The sequence below is a fragment of the Nanorana parkeri genome, unplaced genomic scaffold, assembly GCF_000935625.1.
Source record: "Nanorana parkeri isolate BGI_ZX_2015 unplaced genomic scaffold, ASM93562v1 scaffold268, whole genome shotgun sequence".
NCBI lineage: Eukaryota > Metazoa > Chordata > Amphibia > Anura > Dicroglossidae > Nanorana > Nanorana parkeri.
In genome coordinates, this window is record NW_017306536.1 from 1,091,422 (window position 1) to 1,116,009 (window position 24,588).

The 24,588-nt window shown below is 43.2% G+C and overlaps 1 protein-coding gene across 1 annotated transcript in view; it reads right to left on the minus strand.

The window, feature by feature from the left end:
• Positions 1 to 16,246: 16,246 nt before the first annotated feature.
• Positions 16,247 to 24,588, minus strand: part of TMEM184A (transmembrane protein 184A) — a 33,486-nt gene continuing 25,144 nt past the window's right edge. Inside the window, exons 4-9 of the mRNA XM_018557109.1 lie at positions 24,133 to 24,223; positions 22,622 to 22,697; positions 20,374 to 20,465; positions 18,800 to 18,969; positions 17,736 to 17,933; positions 16,247 to 16,719 (exon numbers count right to left, since the gene is read on the minus strand). Coding sequence (XP_018412611.1) covers positions 16,472 to 16,719; positions 17,736 to 17,933; positions 18,800 to 18,969; positions 20,374 to 20,465; positions 22,622 to 22,697; positions 24,133 to 24,223 — 875 coding nt within the window. The 3' untranslated portion in view covers positions 16,247 to 16,471. The remainder of the gene's footprint in view (positions 16,720 to 17,735; positions 17,934 to 18,799; positions 18,970 to 20,373; positions 20,466 to 22,621; positions 22,698 to 24,132; positions 24,224 to 24,588) is intronic.

Below are 24,588 nucleotides of genomic sequence, written 5' to 3' on the forward strand. Positions count from 1 at the left end.
TATATATGAGAGAGAGAGAGAGGTATCAGCCATAACATTATGACCACCCGGCTAATATTTAGTAGGTCCCCCTTTTGCCACCAAAACAGCCCTGACCTGTCAAGGCATGGACTCCACTAGACCTCTGAAGGTATACTTTGGTATCTGGCACCAAGCCATTTTAGCTACAGTAGCTCTTCTATTGGATTGGACTACAGAGGCCAGCCTTCGCTCCCCATATGCATCAATGAGCCATGGCCGCCCATGACCCTGTTGCCGGTTCACCGGTTTTCCTTCCTTGGACCACTTTTGGTAAGTCCTGGCCACTGCAGACCGGGAACATCCCACAAGAGCTGCAGTTTTGGACTTGATTTGACCCAGACGTCTAGTCATCACAATTTGGATCGGACTACACAGGCCAGCCTTCACTCCCCATGTGCATCAATGAGCCTTGGCCGCCCATGACCCTGTCACCAGTTCACAAGTACTCCTTCCTTGGACCACTTTTGGTAGGTCCTGGCCACTGCAGCCCAGGAACATCCCACAAGAGCTGCAGCTTTGGAGTTGTTCTGACCCAGACGTCTAGCCATGACAATTGTGCCCTTTTCAAAATCGCTCTAATCCTTATGCTTGCCTATTTTTTTTCTGCTTCAAACACCAACTTTAGTGACAAAATGTTCACTTGTTGCCCAATACATCCCACCCACTTCCAGGTTCCATAGTAAAATGATAATACATTGTATTCACTTGACCTCTCAGTGGTCATATTGTGTTATATATATTTGTACACATACACACTTTGCAGTGTTACACATTGCTCATACTTTACTGCTCCTTCTCGGGATCCAAGCCTAAATTTGGCCAAACACTGGTAGAATCTCACCCAAGTTAACAGGTTAAAAGTTGACCAGTGTGTGACTCCATTGCAAATCTTTGATTGACGTTTGTCCAGGGAGCCAGTCCAAAAAATATTGCCCAAACAATGACTGCAGCCAATCAGCTTCAAATTACCCCATCCATGCTGTTAGTGCGGGTAGGGGAATGAGAGATTTTTCTTGTCTAGCCCTGCAACTAACAGTTTATGGCCATCTTTAATATCGCCCCAACTCATTAAAAACACAGCACTTCTTATGTGAATGATATATTGCTTCACGAGTTGTGGAGCTGTAAGGTTTAAATTGGAGTAAAATACAGATCTCCTTCTAATGGCTAATTGGAAAATCTCGATATACAGACAGACCCGGAGAGACTTGTCCCGGAAGAAAGAGTTAAAATAACATTGGAATAGCTGCTCTTACCTGATTGGACGTGTGGGGGTCAGGTGTCCGGGAGGAGCCGCATGGGAAGGAACGGCAAGGGCTGAGGGACGTCCTTTTCTCGAAATCGATGAAGGAAGCAGGTTGTCCAACCCTCCCTCCCTGAATTTTGTGGTTATGGGGGTTGCAGGGTTCTTTTGTCACGGCAGCTTGGCGGGTTAGGGGGTCTTTGGAGGTCTACAAAATCACAGTTGATTACAAAAATGGGGGGCCATTAGCTGGTATGAGTGCTTCCCCCTGTTGGTGTCCGGATTTGTAGGGGGTGGGGCCTGGTCCCTTGGGAACCCAGAAGGAGTAAGTGTCCTCGAGCTGGTTGGGGTGTGGCTGTGGACATGGGTGGAGTGTTAGGAGAGGCCTTATTTGGGCTGTTGGGCACCCAAAGACCCCTTCTCAGGTCAACAATCGTTTAGAGCATACGTGTCAAACGCAAGACCCGAGGGCCAGAACTGGCCCGCGACTGAATTATCTCGGACCCGCCTGATGATAACTAATTGTGATCAGAGTCTGCTTACCTGCGTCTGTAGAAACCTTTCCCGAGTTGATACCACCGGTGCCAGCCTCTGACTCCTCGACGTTCCACCATTTGTCCCTGGGAATGAAACATACACTCACAATACTCTGACCTGAGGTGTGCCATGATCTGGTTGGACAGTATACCAAATAAGGGGGCATACTCCGAATATGTATAACTAAAAAGAGGGAAGGGTGGGTGGGTTACGCCGTAGATCGCTCATGTACAGAGGAGCCTGGGCACCCGGCTTAAGAAGGCTGTGGGAGCGCAGACTCCTCCCACAAATCCAAGCCTAACAGGTTAGCCTTAAAACTTATCATTAGATTTGGCCCTGCCCGCCGGCAGCTCTCTCACGCTGCCTGCGGCGATCTTCATGGGACTGAGGAGCCAGAGAGCTGTCGCCGGCCAGAGGACTGCATTACCCAGCAGGCAGCCTGGCAGCAGCACAGCATGACAAGGGAGGTGTGGCCATGAGGTGACTGAGATGGGTCCCGAGGTCCAGTCCAGATGACGTGAGGTGCTCCTTGGCGGGAATGAGGATCCAACACAGACGACAGAGAGGCAGGAGAGCTGCAGCCTGCAGGTACTGTGCTGTGACTCTGTCAGTTAGTATATCTCTCCCCTTAGTAGTATGTGTGACACCTGTGTACCTCCTGCCGCCTCCACACTAGTATGTAATCTAATAGTTTTATTAAAAAGGCTATTTCTTAAAGGGAAAGTAAATATAAGTAAAAAAAATGTTTTACTGTAATTATGTATCATGCTTTTTAATCATTAAAAGTACAGGCTTTGTTATTATACTGTGTGATATACTGTATATCCCACTGTATTATACCGTGTGATATACTGTATATGCCGTTGTATTATACCGTGTGATATACTGTATATGCCGTTGTATTATACCGTGTGATATACTGTATATGCCGTTGTATTATACCGTGTGATATACTGTATATGCCGTTGTATTATACCATGTGTATATGTATACTGTATATATATACAGTGTGATATACTATATAGACCGCGGTATTATACCGTGTGATATACTGTATATGCCATTGTATTATACTGTGTGATATACAGTATATGCTGTTGTATTATACCGTGTGATATACTATATAGACAGCGGTATTATACCGTGTGATATACTTTATATGCCGTTGTATTATACCGTGTGATATACTGTATATGCCGTTGTATTATACCGTGTGATATACTGTATATGCCATTGTATTATACCGTGTGATATACTATATATGCCGTTGTATTATACCGTGTGATATACTGTATATGCCGTTGTATTATACCGTGTGATATACTGTATATGCCGTTGTATTATACTGTGTGATATACTGTATCCAGAGGAGGAGTCTGCGTTGATGTCACCAGAAGGGGACTGTCCAGCACAGGTGGGTCTGTATAGCTGGATTACACTGCAGCCAAAAATGGTGCCGTTGAGGGTCCCAGGTTGTTGACTAAGGCTGGGTTCACACCTAGGCGTATTGAACATGCGTGTTTGTCGCACGTTTTTACCGCGATTCGCGTTGTAAAAAAATGCGCGACAAACGTGCGTTTCCGAGGGCTACTTGGCTGTATCCCAATGGAAATGCGAGACCAAAACGCCCCAAAGAAGTACATGTACTTCTTTGGGCGTAGGCCGTTTTGTAGCGCGTTCAGACGGGCTGAAATACGGAAAGGTGTGAACCATGCCCATAGAAAACAATGGGATTTTCAAGTTTGTAAGTTTTGTAGAGCGTTCATAGAGCGTTGAACGCGCGACAAAACGTAAAGGTGTGAACAGGGCCTACGGTAAGAAAATATTGCTTCAAAAAGTCTTTAACGAAAAAGAAACACAGAATGGATGGAAGGGGGCTATGTTTTTACCCAGCGATTGGCTTTTAAGTGTATCTAAGCCAAAACGTAAAACTAAAGCTTATTATAGAGTGTGGAAGGTTTTTATTTCCATCTGTGTCACCCTATTTGCCTGTTGTTGCGAAGCTTAAAACAGGAGGCCAAGGCCTTTCATGGGCTGTAGAGCCATATTTAAGTATAGCTAACCTCTAAGTATAGGGTTAGATTTAGTGATTTGCCTGTGGTTTAGGGTTAGGGGTGAGCTGCAAGCTAAGTCCTGCACACTGTGCTGAAATTGCTTACTCTGTTTTCACTACACACTGAGCTTCTCACAATGTGCATGAGAAGCTGCAACAAATCAGATAAAGCTCCCCACATTTACTGGCAGAAAAGCCAGTCTTTCCTCCCCACCATTACTGTCCCTTGCCCATCTCTTTCATTCAATAGATTTGAGTTGTTTCAATCATGGAGGTTCAGCATCACATGTGGGAATTACCTAGCATGATACGCATCGAAATGCAGCGTGCCTAGGAATACCCACTCCTTCAGAATCCTAGGGTCAGTGGGGATGGAGCGCTGGACCACATAGTTACATAGTTACATAGTATTTGAGGTTGAATAAATACATTAGTCCATCAATACCACAAACATGTTCTAGTCAATCAGGGGGGCCCTCCACAACATGGGGAGCCTAGAATGAGAAAGCATGAACGAAGACTAAAACGAGTGCCAGGTAATCGTCTCAAGAGTCCAAAAAAACGTTATTGGCTTCACAAATGGCGATAAAAAGATATGTATAGCCCATATCTGTGGATATTTTCTTGTTGCCATTTGTGAAGCCAATAAAGGATATTATTGTATTTCTAAAGTGTACTGCGCTATTCCATATATATATATATACGGATCTCCTATAAACCACTTGTGCCAAGATCAATACCTACAAGAAATATATATATTTTCCATAAATCGCTTGTATCAAGCTTAGTACAAATGGTTTATAAGAGATTTGTGTCTATTTATAGAATAGCACAGTGCACTTTAGAAATACTTGGTATTATCATATCATTTGGTGGTTAACACAGCAGCTTAGTAGAAGGGATTGATAGAAGCACAGGACATGTGTAAATATTAACTCAAGTTGTTGCTTTGCTCTACATGGGAAAAGTACAGGTTCACTTTAAGTGTTATATTTGATTTGGGGGTAAAAGGGTATGTAAAGGCATTTATTTTTGTTTTATAGGGTGAGTGGTTATAACTTCTGTCACATACTCCTGTCGGTGTCTGCGCTAGGAAGGTCTACCTTCTACATTTTCAGTTCCTACCATAACCAGAGGGATAAAAGGGAAATCTTCCAATGGGAACACTTGGAGAGAGGGTCTTCATTATTTTGGTGAGATTATTGTGATTGAAGAGAGGAAGTGAAGATACATTTCTCCAATGGACCACAGACACGAAAAAAAAAATTGACAGGGGTTTTAACTAGGGATGCACCAATACCATTTTTCTAGACCGATACTTTTCCTAAAGTTCTCGCCGCAACCAATTACGATACCATTTTTATTGTCATGTGACAGTTTTTCTAAAACAATACAGACTATTAATTTTAGGACAGTGATAGAGCGCCGGGGCCCAGTCGCAGCTGCAACCCTGGTAGTTCTGCCACTGATGCCAAGCTGTAGAGGGACTGCAAATCCCAGCAATACTTTACATAACAATGCAGAATAATACCAGCTAAAGAGGACTACAAATTCCAGCAATACATTATACAGCAATGCAGAATACCACTAGCTATAGATGACTACGGATCCCAGCAATACATTATAAAGCAATGCAAAATATGAAGCTACATACTCTGTGCCGCTCTGGGGAGGTGGCCTGATGTCTCGAGTGTCTCAGGTGGGCTGTGCAGGGTCTCAGGAGGCTGTGTGGTCTCTCAGGTGGGCTGTGGGAGCTCTTAGGTGGATTGTGCAGGGTCTCAGGTCGGCGGTGCGGACTCTTAGGTGGGCTGTGCAGGGTCTCAGGTGGGCAGTGCGGACTCTTAGGTGGGCTGTGCAGCGTCTCAGGTTGGCTGTGCAGGCTCTTAGGTGGGCTCTACAGCATCTCACAAGGGCTGTGCGGGGTGTTAAGAGGGCTGTGCAAAACCTCTCCAGGGGTCCGGTGGACGAGCGGCGGGGATCCACAGGAAGGAGAAGGAGCACATGTGGGGCTGGCACTGTAAGCAGTGCCATGAAGCCCCAAGAAGGCTGCTGTGAGGTCCGCAGCAAGCACGGGACCTTACGGCAGCCGCTTGTGTTTAAAGATGTAAAGCGCCAGTATCGGTGCTTAGTATCAAGGCATTTTCATGAGAATGTGTACTTGTGAAAATGCCTGGGACTGGTGCATACCTTGTTTTAACCATTCCTTATTCTAACCAAACTAGAAAAAAAAAATTGGGCTTAAGATATGCTTTGGGGGTCAATATTTTATGATCACTTTTAAAGGAAAAAAAAGCCCAGTGCTACATGGACAACTAAATCACTTTTACTTTGAAGACACTTCTAGAGAATTAACTTTTATCCCCCAGTTCCCTATCATGTATTTTATGCTTTTTCAGAAGTGTTTAGGCCAATTGATGCTGCATGGTCCTCTCTACCTCACTCTACCTTCACTGGGCTGGGCAATTCTCAGTGATGCAAATAGCGGCACTGGCATGGTGACACTCAAAATATGTCCTTAGTGTTCCGGGCTGAATGACACTGGGCTTTGTTTAACCTGGCAGACTGAGGACATCCTGTGGTGAAAAGACAGTACTGCAGGCGACAAAAAAAGAAATACGATTAGCCTGGAGTTAAGCTTTAAAGTGGGCTCTTATGAAAACTATTATTTTGATTCATCTTAGTCCAGTGGTCTGAGAATGGCAGATTCCCTTCAAAGTAAACCTGTCATTAGAGAAATGCAGGTTCTGTCATTACTGACCTTCAGAAATGCTAGTTGCCTTGCTGTTATACTGACCCACTTACTTGAATAATTTATCAGCCATCAAAGAAAGAGGGTCATCCTGACATCCTCCATGCTTTTCTCATGGCTTTCTTTCGAAAAGTGCATTTAAAACCAAAGTGTTTCTTTTAGTTTTGGGTATAGTAGAGCGAGATTGAGAGCACTGTCACTTTGTTGGTTTTTGTTTTGTCCCGTTAGGGAGATTTTCCTTCACTTTCGGTCCCAGAGAAACAAAAGGAAGTAAGAGAAAATATCTTTAAAGGGAATATCCAGTCTTAGGCCCCATTCACACCAGGGTGGCACCGGTTAAGCGATCTTTGGGCGATTTTAATTGCGTTTCAGCGTTGAAACGCAATTCAAAAAACCCAAGAACATGCTGATCAGCGTGTTTCCATTGAAATCTGTATGGAAAACGCACTGATCAGCGCTGAAAAAGTAGCTCAGGGAGCTGTTTGGGCATCAGGCAGATTGAAGCCTATAGGAATAAATGTGTGTTTTTTTTTAAACTCTTGGCGGTTCAGCGCGGAAAAATCTGCACGACCGAACCGCCTGGTGTAAACGGGACCTTAGACAGTCGTCACCATAACAGGTTTATCTACTGGATGGTGACCCCTCTTCTTTTTGTTTGACAATTTAAAAAGTTTGTATTTCCCTTCCATTGGTTTTGCTAGGGTCACCAGAACCAATAGTGATTCTGAATCTCCCCAGTGATGAAAACCGACAGCAATGAAAACCTAACAGAGGTTCTCACAATTTCACATTTTATCCAAAACTAATTATGGCTTTACATGACGATTTAGATACCAGAATGACACGACAATCACTAACAAGAGTTTAGACACATGCAATATAAACGTCTAACAGCAGATGACAGTGATGGGCTGTGGACATGGCTCTATAATGCTGGTATATTTCTGTTCATGAGAAGTAGGCTAATAGAATAAATAACACTTGTCATTGTGCTGCATGGTAAGTAGAAATCCTATTATTTCCTATGTGGCTGGTTCACGTCTATACAATGCAGTTTAGAGTGAAAGGGAGAGGTAAACTATAAGTGGGTCTGTTCCTACCTACACATCTGCATTACCACGTGCTGCATGCATGCAGAACAGTGTGAATCCAGTCCATTCTTCGTGGCGCTCTAGACAATGTTCAATAATTCCACTGCTATTTTGCAGCTTTTACAGACTTGTTTCTGCTGGAGGTGTAACATTTTTTGAAATATGGAACTTAAAGGGTAATTTTACTTTCCCAGGTAAATTTGGGAAAGTGGAATTACCCCTTCCAGTCTGGCCCCCTCTTCCCTACCCCGCTATACTTACCTTTCTGTAAACGCTCCTTCCCCTCTGCCGGTGTTGAAGTACTATCCGTACCGGTACTACTTTGTAGCACAGCCCTGTGCTATGTATTTTAAATTTCGCTCCCAAATGGTGAGCGCTCATTGGTCAGCACAGTCACTTGGCTCCCTTGATGCAGGTTCTGTTCTCCAGATCAGCGCGTCTCGCCATTTGCGATTGAGATTTAAAAAAAAACAAAAAAGCTACATGGCAGGAAAGAAGGAACGTTCGCCCAAAGGTAAGTATAGCGAGGGGGGGCAGATTGGAGAGGGTAATTCCTTTGTCTCACATTTACCTGGGAAAGTATGATTACCCTTTAAATTTGGAATAAGGAATACGAAATTTGCTGCAGTCTCTTCATTGCTTGCCTTTTGTGCACTGGGATCATTGTGAAGCCCAAGCAGGCTGAATATCTGTCAGTTGGCCTATGAACACTGTTATGTCAGCAAAGTGTGACGACCAAGCAGGCTGGATATGTGTGAGTGAGCCCATTGCTACTGCTTGGTCAGCCAAGCGTGTTTATAGATGAGTAAAATGAGTAAAACCCATGACATCATAGGGTTAGGTCACGTCTGCTACTTTGTGAGTATGTACACTTTAGGCGTATATAGACATACAATGTACCCTACTGGAATAATTAATCATCAATACCAGATGTGATCAAAGGCAGTTTAGCTTTTACAGGGTTCGCAGTAACATGATAAGAACGGCACAGTTAGCGCAGAATTCTTTAAACACATTTATTTTATAAATACAGCCCATCTCCAGCCACTTATTTTTAGTTTTCAGTGGAGTGGGTAAGAGTCAGCACTTCTGTCAAGGTTTTATAGCTGTGTCCTTATTAGTGAGAGTTCCCCTCACTTCCTGACCTGGAGACACCAGTTGAACTTTTATATAGTGGTGTGCAACTCGGCATTAGTGTTCACCAAAGTCCAATGAAAATAATGGCTTTGAAATGTGAATATGGCTAAGCATGCCCCCTCCTCTACTGGCATCAATTGGGTTTGGCAAGTGACCACTGAGACACCAAACTTGTGGTAGGTAGAGGTAGTGTATATGTGTAACCAATATCTGGATGTGCTGGATTTTTAACACTGCTGATCAGTAGAAATATAATCATACCATATAACCCAGGGAAGGGCCAGTAAAACAAGTGTTCATTGCAAAGGTGGAGATCATAGTAGGGTGGCTTCTTTTGAACACTAAAGATGATAGAAATCTTGCCTTGTCTACTATCTGTGTAGAATATTCCTACATGAAACACATTTTCATGTAGGAATTTTTTTTATAGTGCCTTCAGCCATTGGCTTTCATAGGTTCCTATGTGTTGTCATAGTGTGTGATGGCAAGAGCCATATAGATTCACTTCATGATATGCTTTTGCTGCAAACCTGTAGCTAAGTGGATCATAGTTTTCTGAATGATGAATTCTGAACCGACCAATGGATAATGAGTGCTGATCTGGGAAGGAGGGAGGATTCACTCTTTAGAATTCTATTGTGCGTCCACACCGAGCTTGCGCCAGCTTCATGTACCTGTTGGAAACCAGGTACATGAATTTGTCTGGTATGGACACTCCATCCTCACTGCAGCTCAGTAACAATGAGCATGATTAAATCACAGACTTAATGACACGGAGCTCTTTGTTGGCCATTGCACCTGTAACACAGACAGGATCAGCAGTCAAGGAGCTATACTGTGGTTGGGCAGAGCCTGATGGGGATGATGAGGTACTTGTTCCCTATCAGGTCTGCTCTGCTGCGGATTGATAGCAAACAGTTGGTAAATTCCATAGCCACCCACTGGCTGCTGTCAGTCAAAAGGGAGGTGGACCTGATGGAGAACTAGTTTGTTCAGCTAAGAGTCAGCTAAAGGTCCATACCACTAAAAAAAAAAAAAAAAGTGTCACTTAGCCTTTACTGAATTCCCCAACATGTTTTTCCTAGCTTCAGGCTACCCATTGTATACCAGCAGACACAGGCTGATTCGTGGAAAGCCCTGTCCAGTTCACCTGTAAGTCACACATGTGTTGTCAAACAAATGCCATGTTGTGACTGAAAAGATACTTGAATTTTTACTATGCCAACAATAGAATGGACTCTATTCAAGGATTTATGGTGAAAATGTGCCACCCAGGAAATCCTGCTCCATCAGTAACATGTAGCAGCTACTTAAAGGGACTTTGTCAGTAAGGCATGGGGCTGATTTGCTAAACTCTGCTTTGGGAATGTTAGTTCCCTGGCTGTCACATTGATGCTCTGGCATCAATGCTTTGAGTCTCTGTCCCAGAACAAGTATAGAAACAATATTTTAACACTCATTTAAAGCATGCTTGTTCCGGGTCTGTGAATCATGAGGCACAACCAGAAAACTGACGTTGGGGCAAAAGAGGCCCATCATTGGCACACTTTTCTCTTGACTGAATTAATTTAAAGACATGGTGGTCTGAAGCCAAGAGTATGGTAATAAGGCACAAAAGACCAGCACCCATGATCCTTAGGTCAGTCTGCAGGACAAAAATCCAAAACAATGGCCAGCGGCATTTAAAGCACCAGGGGATGACTGGGAACTCTCCACAATTTCGCATCCCCATCCCAAAATGGCCAATAATCCTCCCTCAGGATATTGAGGATATTGTCCTCTCCAAAATGGCCCAAATAGAAGCAGACACATCCAGTCTGCAGGCTACATAATCATTCCTCTTTTTATACCTGCCACTGGCAGTGGATACAAGAATGATGGTATTCTATCACAGTCCTGCACTGTGTACCACCTACAATGAGAAGCTTTACCAGCAACAGGACTTTACTCAGTTAGGGCATACATATTTATATTTAGTTCACAATAGCATTGTGTATCATAAACAATTGTCAGTTCTTTTTACCTAAAGAACTGTTTTCCCCATTTTCTCATCCTTTGTTGCATCCCCTGCATCTACTTGCTGTCTACGGGCACTCTATTGCTGGCTGCATGCCATTGTTCATGGCGGGCTTTCTAATGGTGACAGTGGACCATGCCCATGTACTATGACTGAAAACAGCCACGTGTACTCTCCATTGGAAGCTCCTGTGACAGGGTGACAAAGCAGGAGCAAAATTGGGAGACAGTGTTGTCACCCTGTCACAGGAAGTGTCTGAACAAGGACCTTGATAGCAGGATGATTACCAGGGATTCATTTTTTTAAAGCAAAGTTGCAGATTGAAAACTATTAAAGTTATTCTTGCAATTGCATTAACACATTTAAACGTATGAACATTTGTAATAGGGTTTCACATACTTTAAAGCTGAACTCTGGGAGTTAGCCAAAATGTCCCCTCGCAGTGGGGGCCCCCTGCACTGCAAGGGTTAAATGCTTGTGGCGTCTAGGGAGGAGGTAAAGAGGTTATAATATGTACTTCGCTGCTTTATCCGACATGCTTCAGTGCTCTCCTCTTCTCCCTGATGCTCCAAGCTATAGGCTTTTCCTCTGCGTCAACAAGTACAATACAGGGCTTTTAAACCTGCATTGCAAGTGGAGGAGGCAGATGTGCAACTGTGGCCCAGGAGCACCTTAGAGAAGAGGCTTTGCTAGACCAGTCACAAAGTTGGAGGGAGGCTAGGGGAAGATATTACTCTTTAATTCTCTACCCCTAGACTTATTGAGCAATTAACTCTTGCAGTGGGGGGTGGGCTGCAAGGGGAGATTTTTTTTTCTAATTCAGAGTTTAGTTTTAAAGAAGTTTCGGCAGATTAAAATGTACTCTTCCCAATAGTAAGAGCCAACGCATGACACTGCAGCAGTCAAGTGTCGGCTCTATAGATCGAGAAGTGAGCGATCACGAACCGCTGATCGCTCAGTTCATGGCTTCTCCCTGCAAAGAGTGGTAACTGTCAGTCACCTCTCCCTGCAGGAATTCCCCCCTCCCCTCTCTGTTCCTCCAGCGCTCATTGGGGCGACAGAAAGGGGAAGGGATGGGCGTGGATCCTGACAATATTGTCAGGATCTTTCCCGGCTGCAGCATGGCTCTGCTCTGCCAGCATATTAGGGAGCAGTAGCCCTTACTTTGGGTCACAGGAGTACATTAGTAAATGTACTCCTGTAAGCCAAAAGAGAACTGTAGCCAAAAAAAGGTTTGGCTATAGTTCTCTTTTAAATGCAACTACTTAGCACCTTTCCCTGCTAATTTTCAATTCAGTACTTTACATTCATTCACACCAAGTATCTGTGTCCCCTTCCCTAACTGCATCATGCTGATAGAAAGCACAGCTTCCACAGAGCAAAGCATGGAATCTTCCTATACCTTATGGGAGCTGTTTTCTCATTTGTTTTAGATTAGTTGAATTATGACACACTAGAGAAAGGTAACCACATACAGAAACAAACATTTCCCAATAGAGATTACCAACAGGCATTCAGACACAAAGAAAAGTAGTATTGTGTCACCGAAAGGGATGTAGCATTTCTAAACACGCTATTTTACCTGCAAACATTGCTTAGTGTGGTTTCCTTTTAAGATCTAATTCTCAAGGGCAATTTTTTGTATCACTCTACAGTGGTGGAAAAACACCCATAATAGGTTGCTCTCTGTATTCCAGAAGAATTGAAATGAGTCGCATTATTATTCTACATCTGCTATCATGAAGAATGTCAGCGTCAATAGTTGATGACAATCTCCGGCAGCTTAATTTACCTTGGAAGCAGTCTCAGTGTAAGCACATAAAAGGATTCCACTCCATACATTTGCATTGGGTTTGCACATGAGAAACCAAACCAATTATTATCAATACAATACGACTAACAAATATTTGGCATTATTAGAATGTTATTAAAAAACACAAAAACATAAAAACAACAATCATCAACTTTGCAAAATACATTAAACGTCAAATAAAGCATTTGGCAAAGGTCATTTGCTCAAGGACTCCAGGCAAATATAAAAAGCTTAGCCTGAATATTCATGAAAAAGTGACTAAACACAGATGTTATGCAAAACCAACCCACTATCGGTTACAATCTGGCCACAGACAACCTCTCTAAGGGCTCTTTCACACAAGTGCGTCCAGGAGTTGTTGTGGTGGAGTTCTGTTTTTGGTCAAACCACCATTCCCATGTCTTCCTTCTGGGTGGTGTCTTCCTATTAATAGAAATCTATAGGAAGACACAGCTTGAATGAGTAATCTACATTGGTGGGTATGTCTGTGAAGGTTCTTATTTAACCAGTTCATGGTATATCTGTAAAACAAAATAGGTCAAGGCGACTGGACTTGCTGTAGAACAGTAGAAAAGGGAAGGAGGCTGGAAATAAAGGTCTATCAAAAACCAACAAACACGGATCAGTACCTGCTATTTGCCTCCCACCACCCTCTAGACCACAAACTGGGAGTCATCAGGACTCTACACTACTGGCAGAGAATTCCCACCAGAACAGAGACAAAGACAAAGGAATTTAAACACCTCAGGGGGGCCCTTAAAACTTGCAGGTATCCAGACTGGGCTTTTGTCAATACAGAAAGAAGAGGAAAGAAAGCCAAGCCGACCAGTGAGGGTGAAAAGCATGATAAACGGAAGAATTTGGTCATCCCATATGTAGCTGGGGTGTCTGAGAAACGTAGAAGGGTTTTAAAAAAACATTACATCCCTGTCTGCTTTAATCCCAGCAATACACTGAGGCAACAATTGGTTCACCCAAAAGACCCAACGCCAAAACACAAGATGACAACATTGTGTATGCAGTTCAGTGCAGTAAAGAGTGCTCGGAATTGTATGTCGGTGAAACAAAACAGCACCTACACCAGCGTATGGCACAGCATAGAAGAGCCAAACCCTTTGGTTAGGATTCAGCAGTGTACCTACATCTAATGGAAAAAGGTCACTCCTTTGAAGATAGTCAAGTACACATCCTAGACAGGGAGGAGGACTGGTGTGAAAGAGGCCATTTATGTAAAAATGGAGAAACCAAGTTTGAATAGAGGTGAGTGAAGGGAGGTGTGAGACATCTATTGTCTGCCACATACAATGCTGTATGTGGCAGACAATCTCTCTGAGCCGGTTAATAACACCTCCTAGCTCCAATTATGCAAATGAAATCAACACCTGGTTGCAATTAACAGATTATGTGGATTGGAGCAACATTCACCATATTTATTCCCACATAATTTTTGTACAAGTCATTCTGAATTGAGAAAGCTGGTTGGATGACCAGTGAAACGTCTTCAAGAAAAATACAGCAAGTCCAGGTGCCTTGACCTATTTTTTACAGATATATTGGTAGGCTTTTGTATGCTTTGAGTGGATTGTACATGCAAGTCAATAGAGATGCAAAACCAACTTGAAGCAGGTCAAATGCAGGCCAGAAGAAAGGTCAATTGCAGGTTTAATGCACCTGACAATGAATTCAGAATAATCTCAGAAGCGTCTTGAACTGATGCCATCAACACAAGCTGAAAGCCGGTCGACACAAGCCCCACTAATGTTCAAGCTGCCACATTGCACTTGTTGGCTTTAGGGGTCGGTATTGTTGGGCTTTTGTAATGCTTTGAACGGTTTTTGCATTGCCATACAAGTCAATGGGAGTGCAAAACCCACTTGAAGAAGGTCAAATGCAAGCCAGAAGGAGATCAACTGCAAGTCAAATGAACCTAACAATGGATTCTGAATGATCCCAGAAGCATCTTAAATGGATGCCATCAGCACAAGCCCTAATAGTGTTCAAGCAGCCACATTGCAGTTGCTGGTTTCTTTGTACTTTGAGCCAGTCAGCCAAGTAAACTACATCACATCCATCATCCAAACTTAACCTGGTAGGGGTCAGAATTACATGCCAAGCTCCCCATTTTATCACACGTGTGAAAGGGCCCTTAAAAAAGTTGTAATAAAATAAAACCAGATATTTTTAAAGTTCTATTACATTAAGAACAAGTTGCTGAAAATCAGCTAGCTGGGGATCCTACTTCTAGGCTGAGCAATTAAAATGAAACGATGGGAAAATAAAAAATTTACATATACGATGCATAATGTTACTAGCAATAACACAGAAGGAGCCCCCCCCCCCACAACAATAAAAAACAATCGATCACGCCATTAGAGATGTTATTTGTTTCACTCCTTTTAACAAAGGCACAGTTACATGGCTGGGACACACTACTTATTGCTAACATTGCTTACAATGCTTTTTCCAAAGGGAAAAATAAGCTGTTGCTGTAACTGCTTGAAAAGGTGTTAGCTGGTGTCAGGCTTTAATTTGCATGCACATTAATTAGTGTTTTATATCTGCATGGAGTTCAGCTATAAATTAAACCAGCCATAAATAAAATTAGGCGTACTGCCATTGCCAACTTTCTTTATCATTATGCTGCAAGTTCCTTGACTGTAAGGTTTATTCTATCAGCCTTTGCTGACCCAGGACATGCAACCACTGAAATCAGAAGACAGAATGTAACAGACCGGAAACCAGCAACTATCAGCACCATGACTCTGGCTTAAGTGTATCTTAAATTTTGTAGCCAATTTGGGAAAACACCTACTTTATATTTTTTACATGTTCCCATTCGCATAGCATAACTATAAAAGATGTAAAAATGCATATTACAGTTTAAATTGTCTTTATGTGGGTTAGGTTTTTTTTGCTTCTTAAGGGTTCACATTTCTATTTGCTTCTCCTTCATGGTAACATTTATATGGGCTGTGATGGGTTAAAGGATTACAACCCTGGCTTCTGTATTCAGGTGTAAATTAATATAATGAGTGAAACAATTCTCAAATTTCAGTCCTAAGTCTTTATAATAGGAAAGATCACTGTGAAGGTGCTGAGAAAAAAAACATGGATTCGGCCACGTTGCCTGCTGCAACAAAACATCTAAAAAGGTAAGAAATATTTGTAAAAAAATATATATTTTTCAATATGCTATGTGAATGGGAACACATAACAAATATACGTTCACCAACATCCTTCTCAATACTGTATTGCCATCATAGCCAACTGAAGGTTCACCCCAGCCTCACTGTAGTATTGACTACATAGCTGCTGAAGTGAGAATAGGAGGTTGGCAGCAGGAGTAAAGAACACAAACTCCCATCTGCAGTGTCCTTAGGTTTTTCAGGCTCTGGAAGTTCCCTGAGCACACAGACATCAGTCGTTTGTCAAGGGTGTGGAGCCATGACACAGGGAAACAATTTCAGTCACACACAAATCGGTTCATGCTCTCCGAGAATAAGCAGCATATAGCAATGGAACACCAGCACAGAAAAAAAGAGAAAAGTGGCCATTGAAACTCTTTAAAATGAAGTTTTTGGTTTTTTTTGACTGGTGTGGCCATGTAAGAAAGTTGCATTGGTCCAGGTAGAATTCCAACGGCCTGTTGAATGCTGAACAGTGTACAGCAATTCTTGCATGGTCCGTTATTGGAAATGTCAATGGGTCATTTACAAAATCCTTTTGCCTGAAATGTCAGTAAACCATACCAGTTGCAGTAACTGGCCAAAGATAGTTCCGCCTAGCGATCACATCTAACAGTTTCCAGTCTTAGAGCTCATCGTCTGAAATGATGAGCATCATTTTCTCATTTTGCTTCTTTTTCTTGCTCGAGTGTCCATTGGTCGCCGGCGTGTTCCCGTTCTGTCCCTGTGATTTGTGCTCAGAGTCCTGCATTGATTGCTGGGTGTACTGCTGGTACGTGGGGGAGAAGTTGTGGATGGCATCTTGTACAATGTCATTTGGGCTCATCGTCTCCTTCAAACCGCTTGAGATGCTCTGCATAGGTGCCACGTTTGCTGTCGGAGAAGGGAAACAATGGTTGGTGCTTGTTATGAAATATACATAAATATTGATTTTTGTCATGCAGAAAATACCCGTCTCTGATAAATGCAATCACTTCGTTCATGGACAACTGATCTAAGCCCAGGTAGGGAAGCCAAACCTACTCAGCCTCATTAGGAAGTCACTGCCCCCAAACTAGTATGCAGCCAAGAAGGCAAGATAATGACTGCTTCCGTCAGACACCTTTCAGAGTGGTGATTTACTTTGACAAAGATTTAGAATCTTAACCAGTTGACATCCGCGGTGTTAAACCCCCTTCCCATCCAGGCCATTTTTCAGTATTCAGCGCTGCGGTACTTTGACTGACATTTATTCCGTCATGCAGCGCTGTACTGAAATGAATTTAATAAGCAGTGGTGTATTTAGGTTTTGTGCTGCCGTAAGCAAGACTACACTCGGGCACCCCCCCAATCTAAATTTGCCCCACCCCTTCCTCTATAAAGACATTTTGCGTAACCTGTCAGTCGCTGGATACAGCGTGCATGTTGTATCCAGCTTCTGACAGGCTGCGTTAATAAAGTGGCAGGGAAGACAGGGTCTCAGGTGGGCTGTGAAGGATCTCTTGTGAAACCGCATAGCCCACCTGAGACCTTGTAGAGTCCGCCACAGACTCCGCATGGCCCGCCACAATCCCTGCACACATGTGCTCCTCCACTTACCTGAAGCCTGCCCCAGCCAGCCTCCAGATCATCTCTCCATCAGATGCTGGAGTATGGGCAGCCCTGAGCCGCTCGCAGCTCTGCCGGCCAGGCCGCATCTCACTCTGCCCCGCCTCCGCCCCACCTCCGGTCCTGCCTCCTCCACCCGGCAGCTCGTTCAGGTAAATTAGGTGGCGGCAAGACACAACGAGCGGCTGCCTAATTTGCCTGATTAGGCAGCTGGGGCTGCCTGATTATGTGCGACCTGGCACTGATTTGCTGCAAATGCCTTGTTTGCCTTGCAGTGAATACACCCCTAGTTATAAGAGTACCTGTTGCGCTTTCCTTCTTCTCTCTGTAGACCTGGCAGGTGAAGGCATAACGCAAGGCAATGGCTGCAAACAGCATCTCAATACAAATGATGAAGTTCTGGTACCCAGCAGCCACTGTGCCTGCCCCGACCGTGTTGCCCTTAATAATTTGAACTTCTGGAATGGCCCCTCCTCTCTCCAGTATGGCCAGGAGCATTCCTGATAAGCAGATAACCAGCGTTAGAGTGAAAAAAGTGTTATTGGATAAGACGGCAGAGACATATCAATGTTAGTCATACAACCTAGCATTTCTTTAGTGGAAAGGAAAAAGGAACATATCAGGCACCAAAGAGTGTCTACATTTTATTCATGCTACTATGTTGGTTTTCAATAAGCACAGACCATGTTAACTCCATGGACTCCATCAACGAAAGAGTTTTCTGCATCTTCTTGACGACAGTATAAAAAAACATTAATGTACCCACATACACTGCCTGGCCAAAGGAAAAAAAAAATGTCATACACTCTAATATTTCATTGGATCGCCTTTAGCTTTGATTACGGCACACATTCACCAAGGCATACATTTCAATAAGCTTATGCAATGTCAGAACATTTATTTCCAACCAGAGTTGCATTCATTTTTCACCAAGATCTTGTAGTGATGATGGGAGAGTCAAACCACTGTATAAAGTCTTCTCCAGAACATCCCAAATATTCTGAATGGGGTTCAGGTCCGGACTCTGTGGTGGCCAATCCATGTGTGAAAATGTCTCATGCTCCCCGAACCATTCTTTCATAATTGAAGCAGATGAATCCTGACATTTCATCTTGGAATATGCCATGCCATCAGGGAAGTAAAGATGTAGTGATGGAAAATCCTGGTCATTCAGTATATTTAGGTAGGCAGATTGCTTAATTTTCTGGGGGACATAACGTTACTGAACCTAGACCTAATTATCCAATGGGAGGCTGTGACATATTTGCTTAGCTAAATCCAGGTGGTGACTTTTTCTTTGTCAGGCAGTGTACAGAACTATGTATATCATAAGCTGTATTAGTGAACACCCAACAATAGCACCCACCTTGCCAGAATGATAAAAAGACGACTGCTTTTATGGTAAGAAACTTCAACACAGGTTCAAAGGGGTGAAGTAACTCCTTGGTTGCAAAATAGAAGAGGAACAAGGCGTAGAGAGCAAGACTGACAGATATGTTGTAGATGATTGCGACGTATAGGTAGCCACTCTGAACGCTGCAAGGAAACAGAAACGTTAACTTATAATAAACGAGGACAAACATCAAAGTTAGTGAGGTGCTCCACCTAAACCTCTGGAGCAGTAGGTGAGGTTAGGCACCCTTATCCTTCAAACAGTGTGAGACTAGCAGTGAATGATATGGCAATTATACGCTAAAAGTAAAAAAAATTTATGGACTTACATTATGACATTAAACTGTGCTAATGAATCCTTGTTAGACAGCTAAACTTTAAAAGTTCAGCCCCGAGGGCAACAATATTTTGACAGCTGGCACCTGCAACACTCAGCATACCCAAACAGTGACTGCACCTGAATTCTGCTGCTTTAAAGTGAATGTGAACTCAGATATTTTCCCACTTGTAAGTATAGGGCACCCCACCAGTGATTAATATACAGATCAAATGCTTTAAAAATATCATTATCAATAACTTTTTGAACTGTTATAACCACTTTTCAGCTCTGCATGGCCCCAGTCAGGGGATAGGCTAAAGTGCACCGGGTAGTGCATCGGCCGGAGGACACAGCGGGGATCGCGGACAAGGTAAGTCCTACGCTGTATTCCCGAGTGTGGCTCGGGGTTACCGCTTTGTTAACCCTGAGCCACACTCGGGAATAACAATGGATACGCCCCAAAGAAGCTCTTGTACTTGTTTGGGCGTAGGGCGTTTTTCAGAGCGTTTCCACGGGCTGAAATACGCCCAGGTGGGAACCATGCCCATAGTAAATTATGGGATTTCACTTGCTGAGCGTTTTTCAGCGCTGAAAAACACCCAGGTGTGAACCAGGCCTAAAGGAGATTGTACAATCAGATTGTAATGTATGTGACGAGTCTTAAGCTGGCTATACACCTATAGATTATCTGCAGATTTTCTATGGTCAGATGGAAAAAGTGCAACAGATTCCTCCATCTACGCTAATCTGTGTGGAGGGAGGAATCTCCCACTGGGCCGAGCTTCAGTATCTTGCTAGTCGGCCCTGCTGACTGTCAAAATACCTGAACAATTTGATTGGATGCAGGCACTGTTCAGGTGTTTTGGAGAGCCATGGGGGGCCATAGAAAATCTGCAGATGATCTATAGGTGTATGGCCAGCTTTAGTCTCTCTACACATGTTACAATCTGACTATACAATCTCTCTGTTCAATCATATTTAGATCTACCAAAACGATGTAATATGAGGACCTACCTAAACTATCCAAATAATTTGTATCCAATCAGGCACGTTCTTTCACTACATACTTGTTGGTAGATCTAAAGAAGAAGGGTTATGACTTTTGCCATCTGACACTTACGCGCTATCACCAGCACAGATTTCCCGAATGGCAGAGGTTGGGAAGCGGACGCCAATTTTACAGCAGAAATATAAATACAAAAAAACAACCAACCAGTAAAACATCTTACTTGAAATCCCCATCATGGTATTTCCCAAACGCCTGCAGAATTATCGTCATGACACCCATGATGGGTTTCACTATGCAGAATTGAAGGGTTGCCTGTGAAGAAAGGACAAGTCACTAGTAACGGTTTCTAATTATTTTTCCCTATGGTACAAGGTCACGATGGCCACTATAATTGCAAGCAGCTAACAGGAGAGATTGGTTTTGTTATCCACAGCAACCAGTTAAACATCTTACTTGCTAATTCAAGACGCTTCCAGTCATATGTCCCAAGGACCCCCTCTTCTTCACCTCCATAACACAAGGGGGAGGTGTTCGGTCATCCATGCAGGCCTGACAACGCTACTTGGGATTTCAATGCAGCATAGGCAGCGTTCACAGCTCACTACAGGAAGTTAGGTGCTCAATGGTTTTTCAGAAGGACCAGCAGGTATTTCTCTGTACTTACAGTATTTTTAAAGAGAACTAACAATGCCAATCCCCTGGCACTGGAAAATACTGATCGCCTCCAATTCAGTGTCTGAAAAAGGTACCTAAACCAGCTAAAGTAGAAGCTTTGGGTTCAACTTCAAGACATTTTTAATCCATTGTGCTCACAGTACACTCATCAATCCTGCACAAAATCCTAATTACTGCTGATTGTTTCATGTTTCTTGGCATCAATGCACATGGACTGATAAACTCCAAACCTTTATCTGAACACTCAGCTTAGGATTTCCCTTTACAAACTACCAGCAAAGTGCCAGTAAAGCTGCAATTAAGTTTATATGTGGGCTTAGCCCATTTCTTTATATAGTTTTTCATTGCTTGGAGAAGGGTTAGACCTCATTGGTGAGATTCACCACTGTGTGTGTACAGAAAATGAGGGGAAATCCAACAATTTACAGTTGTCCCCAGAAGAAGGGACATCATCAAATAGAGACACTTGTTCTGGGGTCTAATAGGGGAATTGCCCCCATTATGGGAGCTTTCCTCTCACTTACACAGACAGTAAAAAATAACCCGGCAGGCATTGTAACCCTTCCTTACACTGTCTAAAATAAAATTTAGCTATACATACACTTTAAGAAGGTTCTAATTGCTATGCACAAGGGAAAATAATCAGTTAGCTACTAATACCATCCAGCAAACATCAAAAGTCTGTTAAAATAAGTTAAAGCTGAACTCCAGCTATAGAAATTGATATATACTTCCATTGGTCCAGCTTGGCACAATGGAAGTTATATATAATATAAATTGATCCCTGGCAGTGCCACAGGGATTGTGTAATACAATGTAGTAGCATCACTTCCTACAATGTATTACAGTGATCTTCTGAGTCCAGGAACAGCCGCTGTGCTGAGTGACTTCCCCTAAAAACACAATGGGTCACCCACTTTGCACAGCGGCCATTCAGCGAATGCCTAGAATTTTACTCAGTGAATACTAGGCATCGTAGAACTAAACTAAAGCTGGAGTACAGCTTTAGTTCAGCTTAGTCTAGTTGTGTGCAGCAAGAATCCAAAGAGTTCCCTATGGGGTCACTAGGAGGGTACTTTCTAAAGCCTGTGCTGTGTAATGTCTGTTCTCTGTTTCCTTCTAACAGCCAAGACTGATTAATGGCTGGGAGAAATGACTCCGGATTTAGTTTTTTCTATATGTGCGAGACAGCAAAAACCGTGCAGTGGGTGTGTTTGGCAATTCCTCTCCTGCATTAAAGACAGGGGTTCCCAGTTCACCAACAAAAGGGAATGGGATGCACTGGAGCACTACAGCAATTGTCTGGATGAAAAATGGTCCAACCAAACAGACTCTACTCTCCATGTACATTTCAGTGGTAGATTCTATGTTATAATTGCAATGTACCTTTATAAAGCAGCATTAACTCTTCATCTTCCTAGACTCAAGACCCTTCTGTCTCATAACATGTAGGAATCTCTCCTGCCTTTAATGGATCATCATGATCACTGCACTGCTACTTCCATTTGCTCAGTGGAGAACATCTCATAACATCCAGAGGATGAGAGGCAGAGATTCAGATTTTTTCACATGTACCTCTCAGATCCACGGTGACCTGCTTAAAGCATACTTAAGTTCCATAGAGAGGTTTGAAGTCTTTTAAAAATGATATTGGAATTTAGTTAGGAAGCTATTCTAAATAAAATAGTATGTAGTGGAGTCTTTTTTTAATATCACAGTGCATGTATTCAGACCATATTCATCTGTATGCTCTGTATTTGTATCTTAATGATGCTAAAGACAATACCAATTACCTGCTTACAGAACCGGAGGAAACCAATGGAATATGACATCCCCTGCAGACAGCACGTTCCATAGAAACAGCTGGATCTGAGGACGGAAAACATTGTGAAGTGGACATTCAGAAAATATTTATTACATTATATAGAATACAGTAGTTTGGTTCATTCTCATTTATAATCAGCGTCCAGTTTCAATTTCCACTAGTAACAGCTTCTTTTTTTTTTCTGGTATTTTAAAGCACCCTTCAGTGGCATTTTTGAGACGCCAAGTACAGATTTCAATGGCTAAGCTTCAACAAGTTTCATGTAGAGCTGAAGCTACTGAACGTGTCCTACAGCTTGCTAGGAAGTTGTTCAGAGAAGAACTTCGGGCAAAATAAATCTTAACCCTTGCAGTGGAGCTACACCCCGCACTTCAAGGCTTAAAAGAGAAAAATGGGGTAACCTTTTTTTCCCCATAGTTCTCTTTAGGGTCACGGGAGGACCCAAAGCTCGGTATATAGCAGGCTATTGTCCGCTGTATGCTGAGAACTTCGCAGCCGGGATGGTTCCTGACAATACTGTCGAGATCCAGCTGGCTCTGCCTATTAAGAGGCAAAGCCAGCTATGCCCGCCCCCTCCCCGTCCGTTCCTCCAGTCAGCGCTGGAGGAGGGGAGGAGGAGAGGGGGGGGGAATCCCTGTGGGGAGCGGTGACTGACAGTACCGCTCTCTGCAGGCAGAAGATCGGGAAGTGAGCGAGCGGCGATATGTGTCCGGCTGCTAGACTAGTCCCTGCAACCTCTCTCCCCCTCCACTCCAGGGATGGAACATCTCTCAGTGTCATCACGTCCAATACACTGACTTACAGGTTCTTAGATTGCAAACCAAAGGCGGGGAGAGGCTGCAGGGACCGGTCCAGCAGCCAGCTATGTCAAGCCAGGTTCAGGTGAGTATATCTTTGTTATATTTGACCCTCGACGAAATCGAGCACTTAACCCTTGCAGTACGGGGGTAGCCCCACTGCAAAGGTTAGGATTTCTTCTGCCCAGAGTTTTTTAAATTGGCAATTTGAAAGCTTTGCAGTTGCTGTGTAAAAGCTTGCTGTATACATTGATCTTCAGACAATCATTTACAAGTTAAAGGCTGCGTGTATTGATCCCTATCCACATACAAAGGTCACCTGCTCCTAGTGAGTATTCCTGTTCTAATGCCTAGACCGGGGATAGGCAACCTTGGCACAACAAATCTCATCGTGCTTTTCCCCACGGGGCAGTGCCAGGGAGCCCTGTCCTAAACTGTCATTATTGCAAAAGTGATGGTTTGATAGTGGCACTAATCACAGTAGGCACACAAAGCAAGGAAGCCCACCATGTGCCTTTTGGGAGAGGCAAACACAGCTTTACCAGTCTGCCACACATTCCTGAACACAGGTGTCTATAGGTCTACATCAGGAACACTGTATATTGAGCTCCCCTGTGCAGAGAACTATGTGGATTTTATGTATATAAGATGCCACTCCATAAACAAATAAAATTATTCTCACTTGACTGGCTTCCCACGAATCTCCGCCATAATCGAACTCTCCCCGCCCAGGTACTCAAAGCAAAGGCTGAGGAAGCTGTATATGACAAATGCTATTGGGAAGAAAAAATAAGATAAAACAAGATGATGCGATATAACAATATAACGCAGCAAACACATAATTAAAGTGTTGTTTTACGTATATGGAATCAGCTTTACTACATTAAGGCCTGGTTCACATCTGAGCGTTACTGATTTCAATTGGATCATATGCGCTCGGCAAGAAGGCTCATGCACCTTTTTGTGCAACAAGAGACCTGCATTTTTTTTGGAAATTGACCAATTTGCAGGCCGCGTTTAGCGTGCCATTAGAAAATAATGCCACCGCAAGCGTGTTTCACGTTTGTGTGTGATTCAGCGAACGCACGGCAATCACATGAATAGCCGTGCGTTCTCGAAACCTACAGATGTGTTTTTA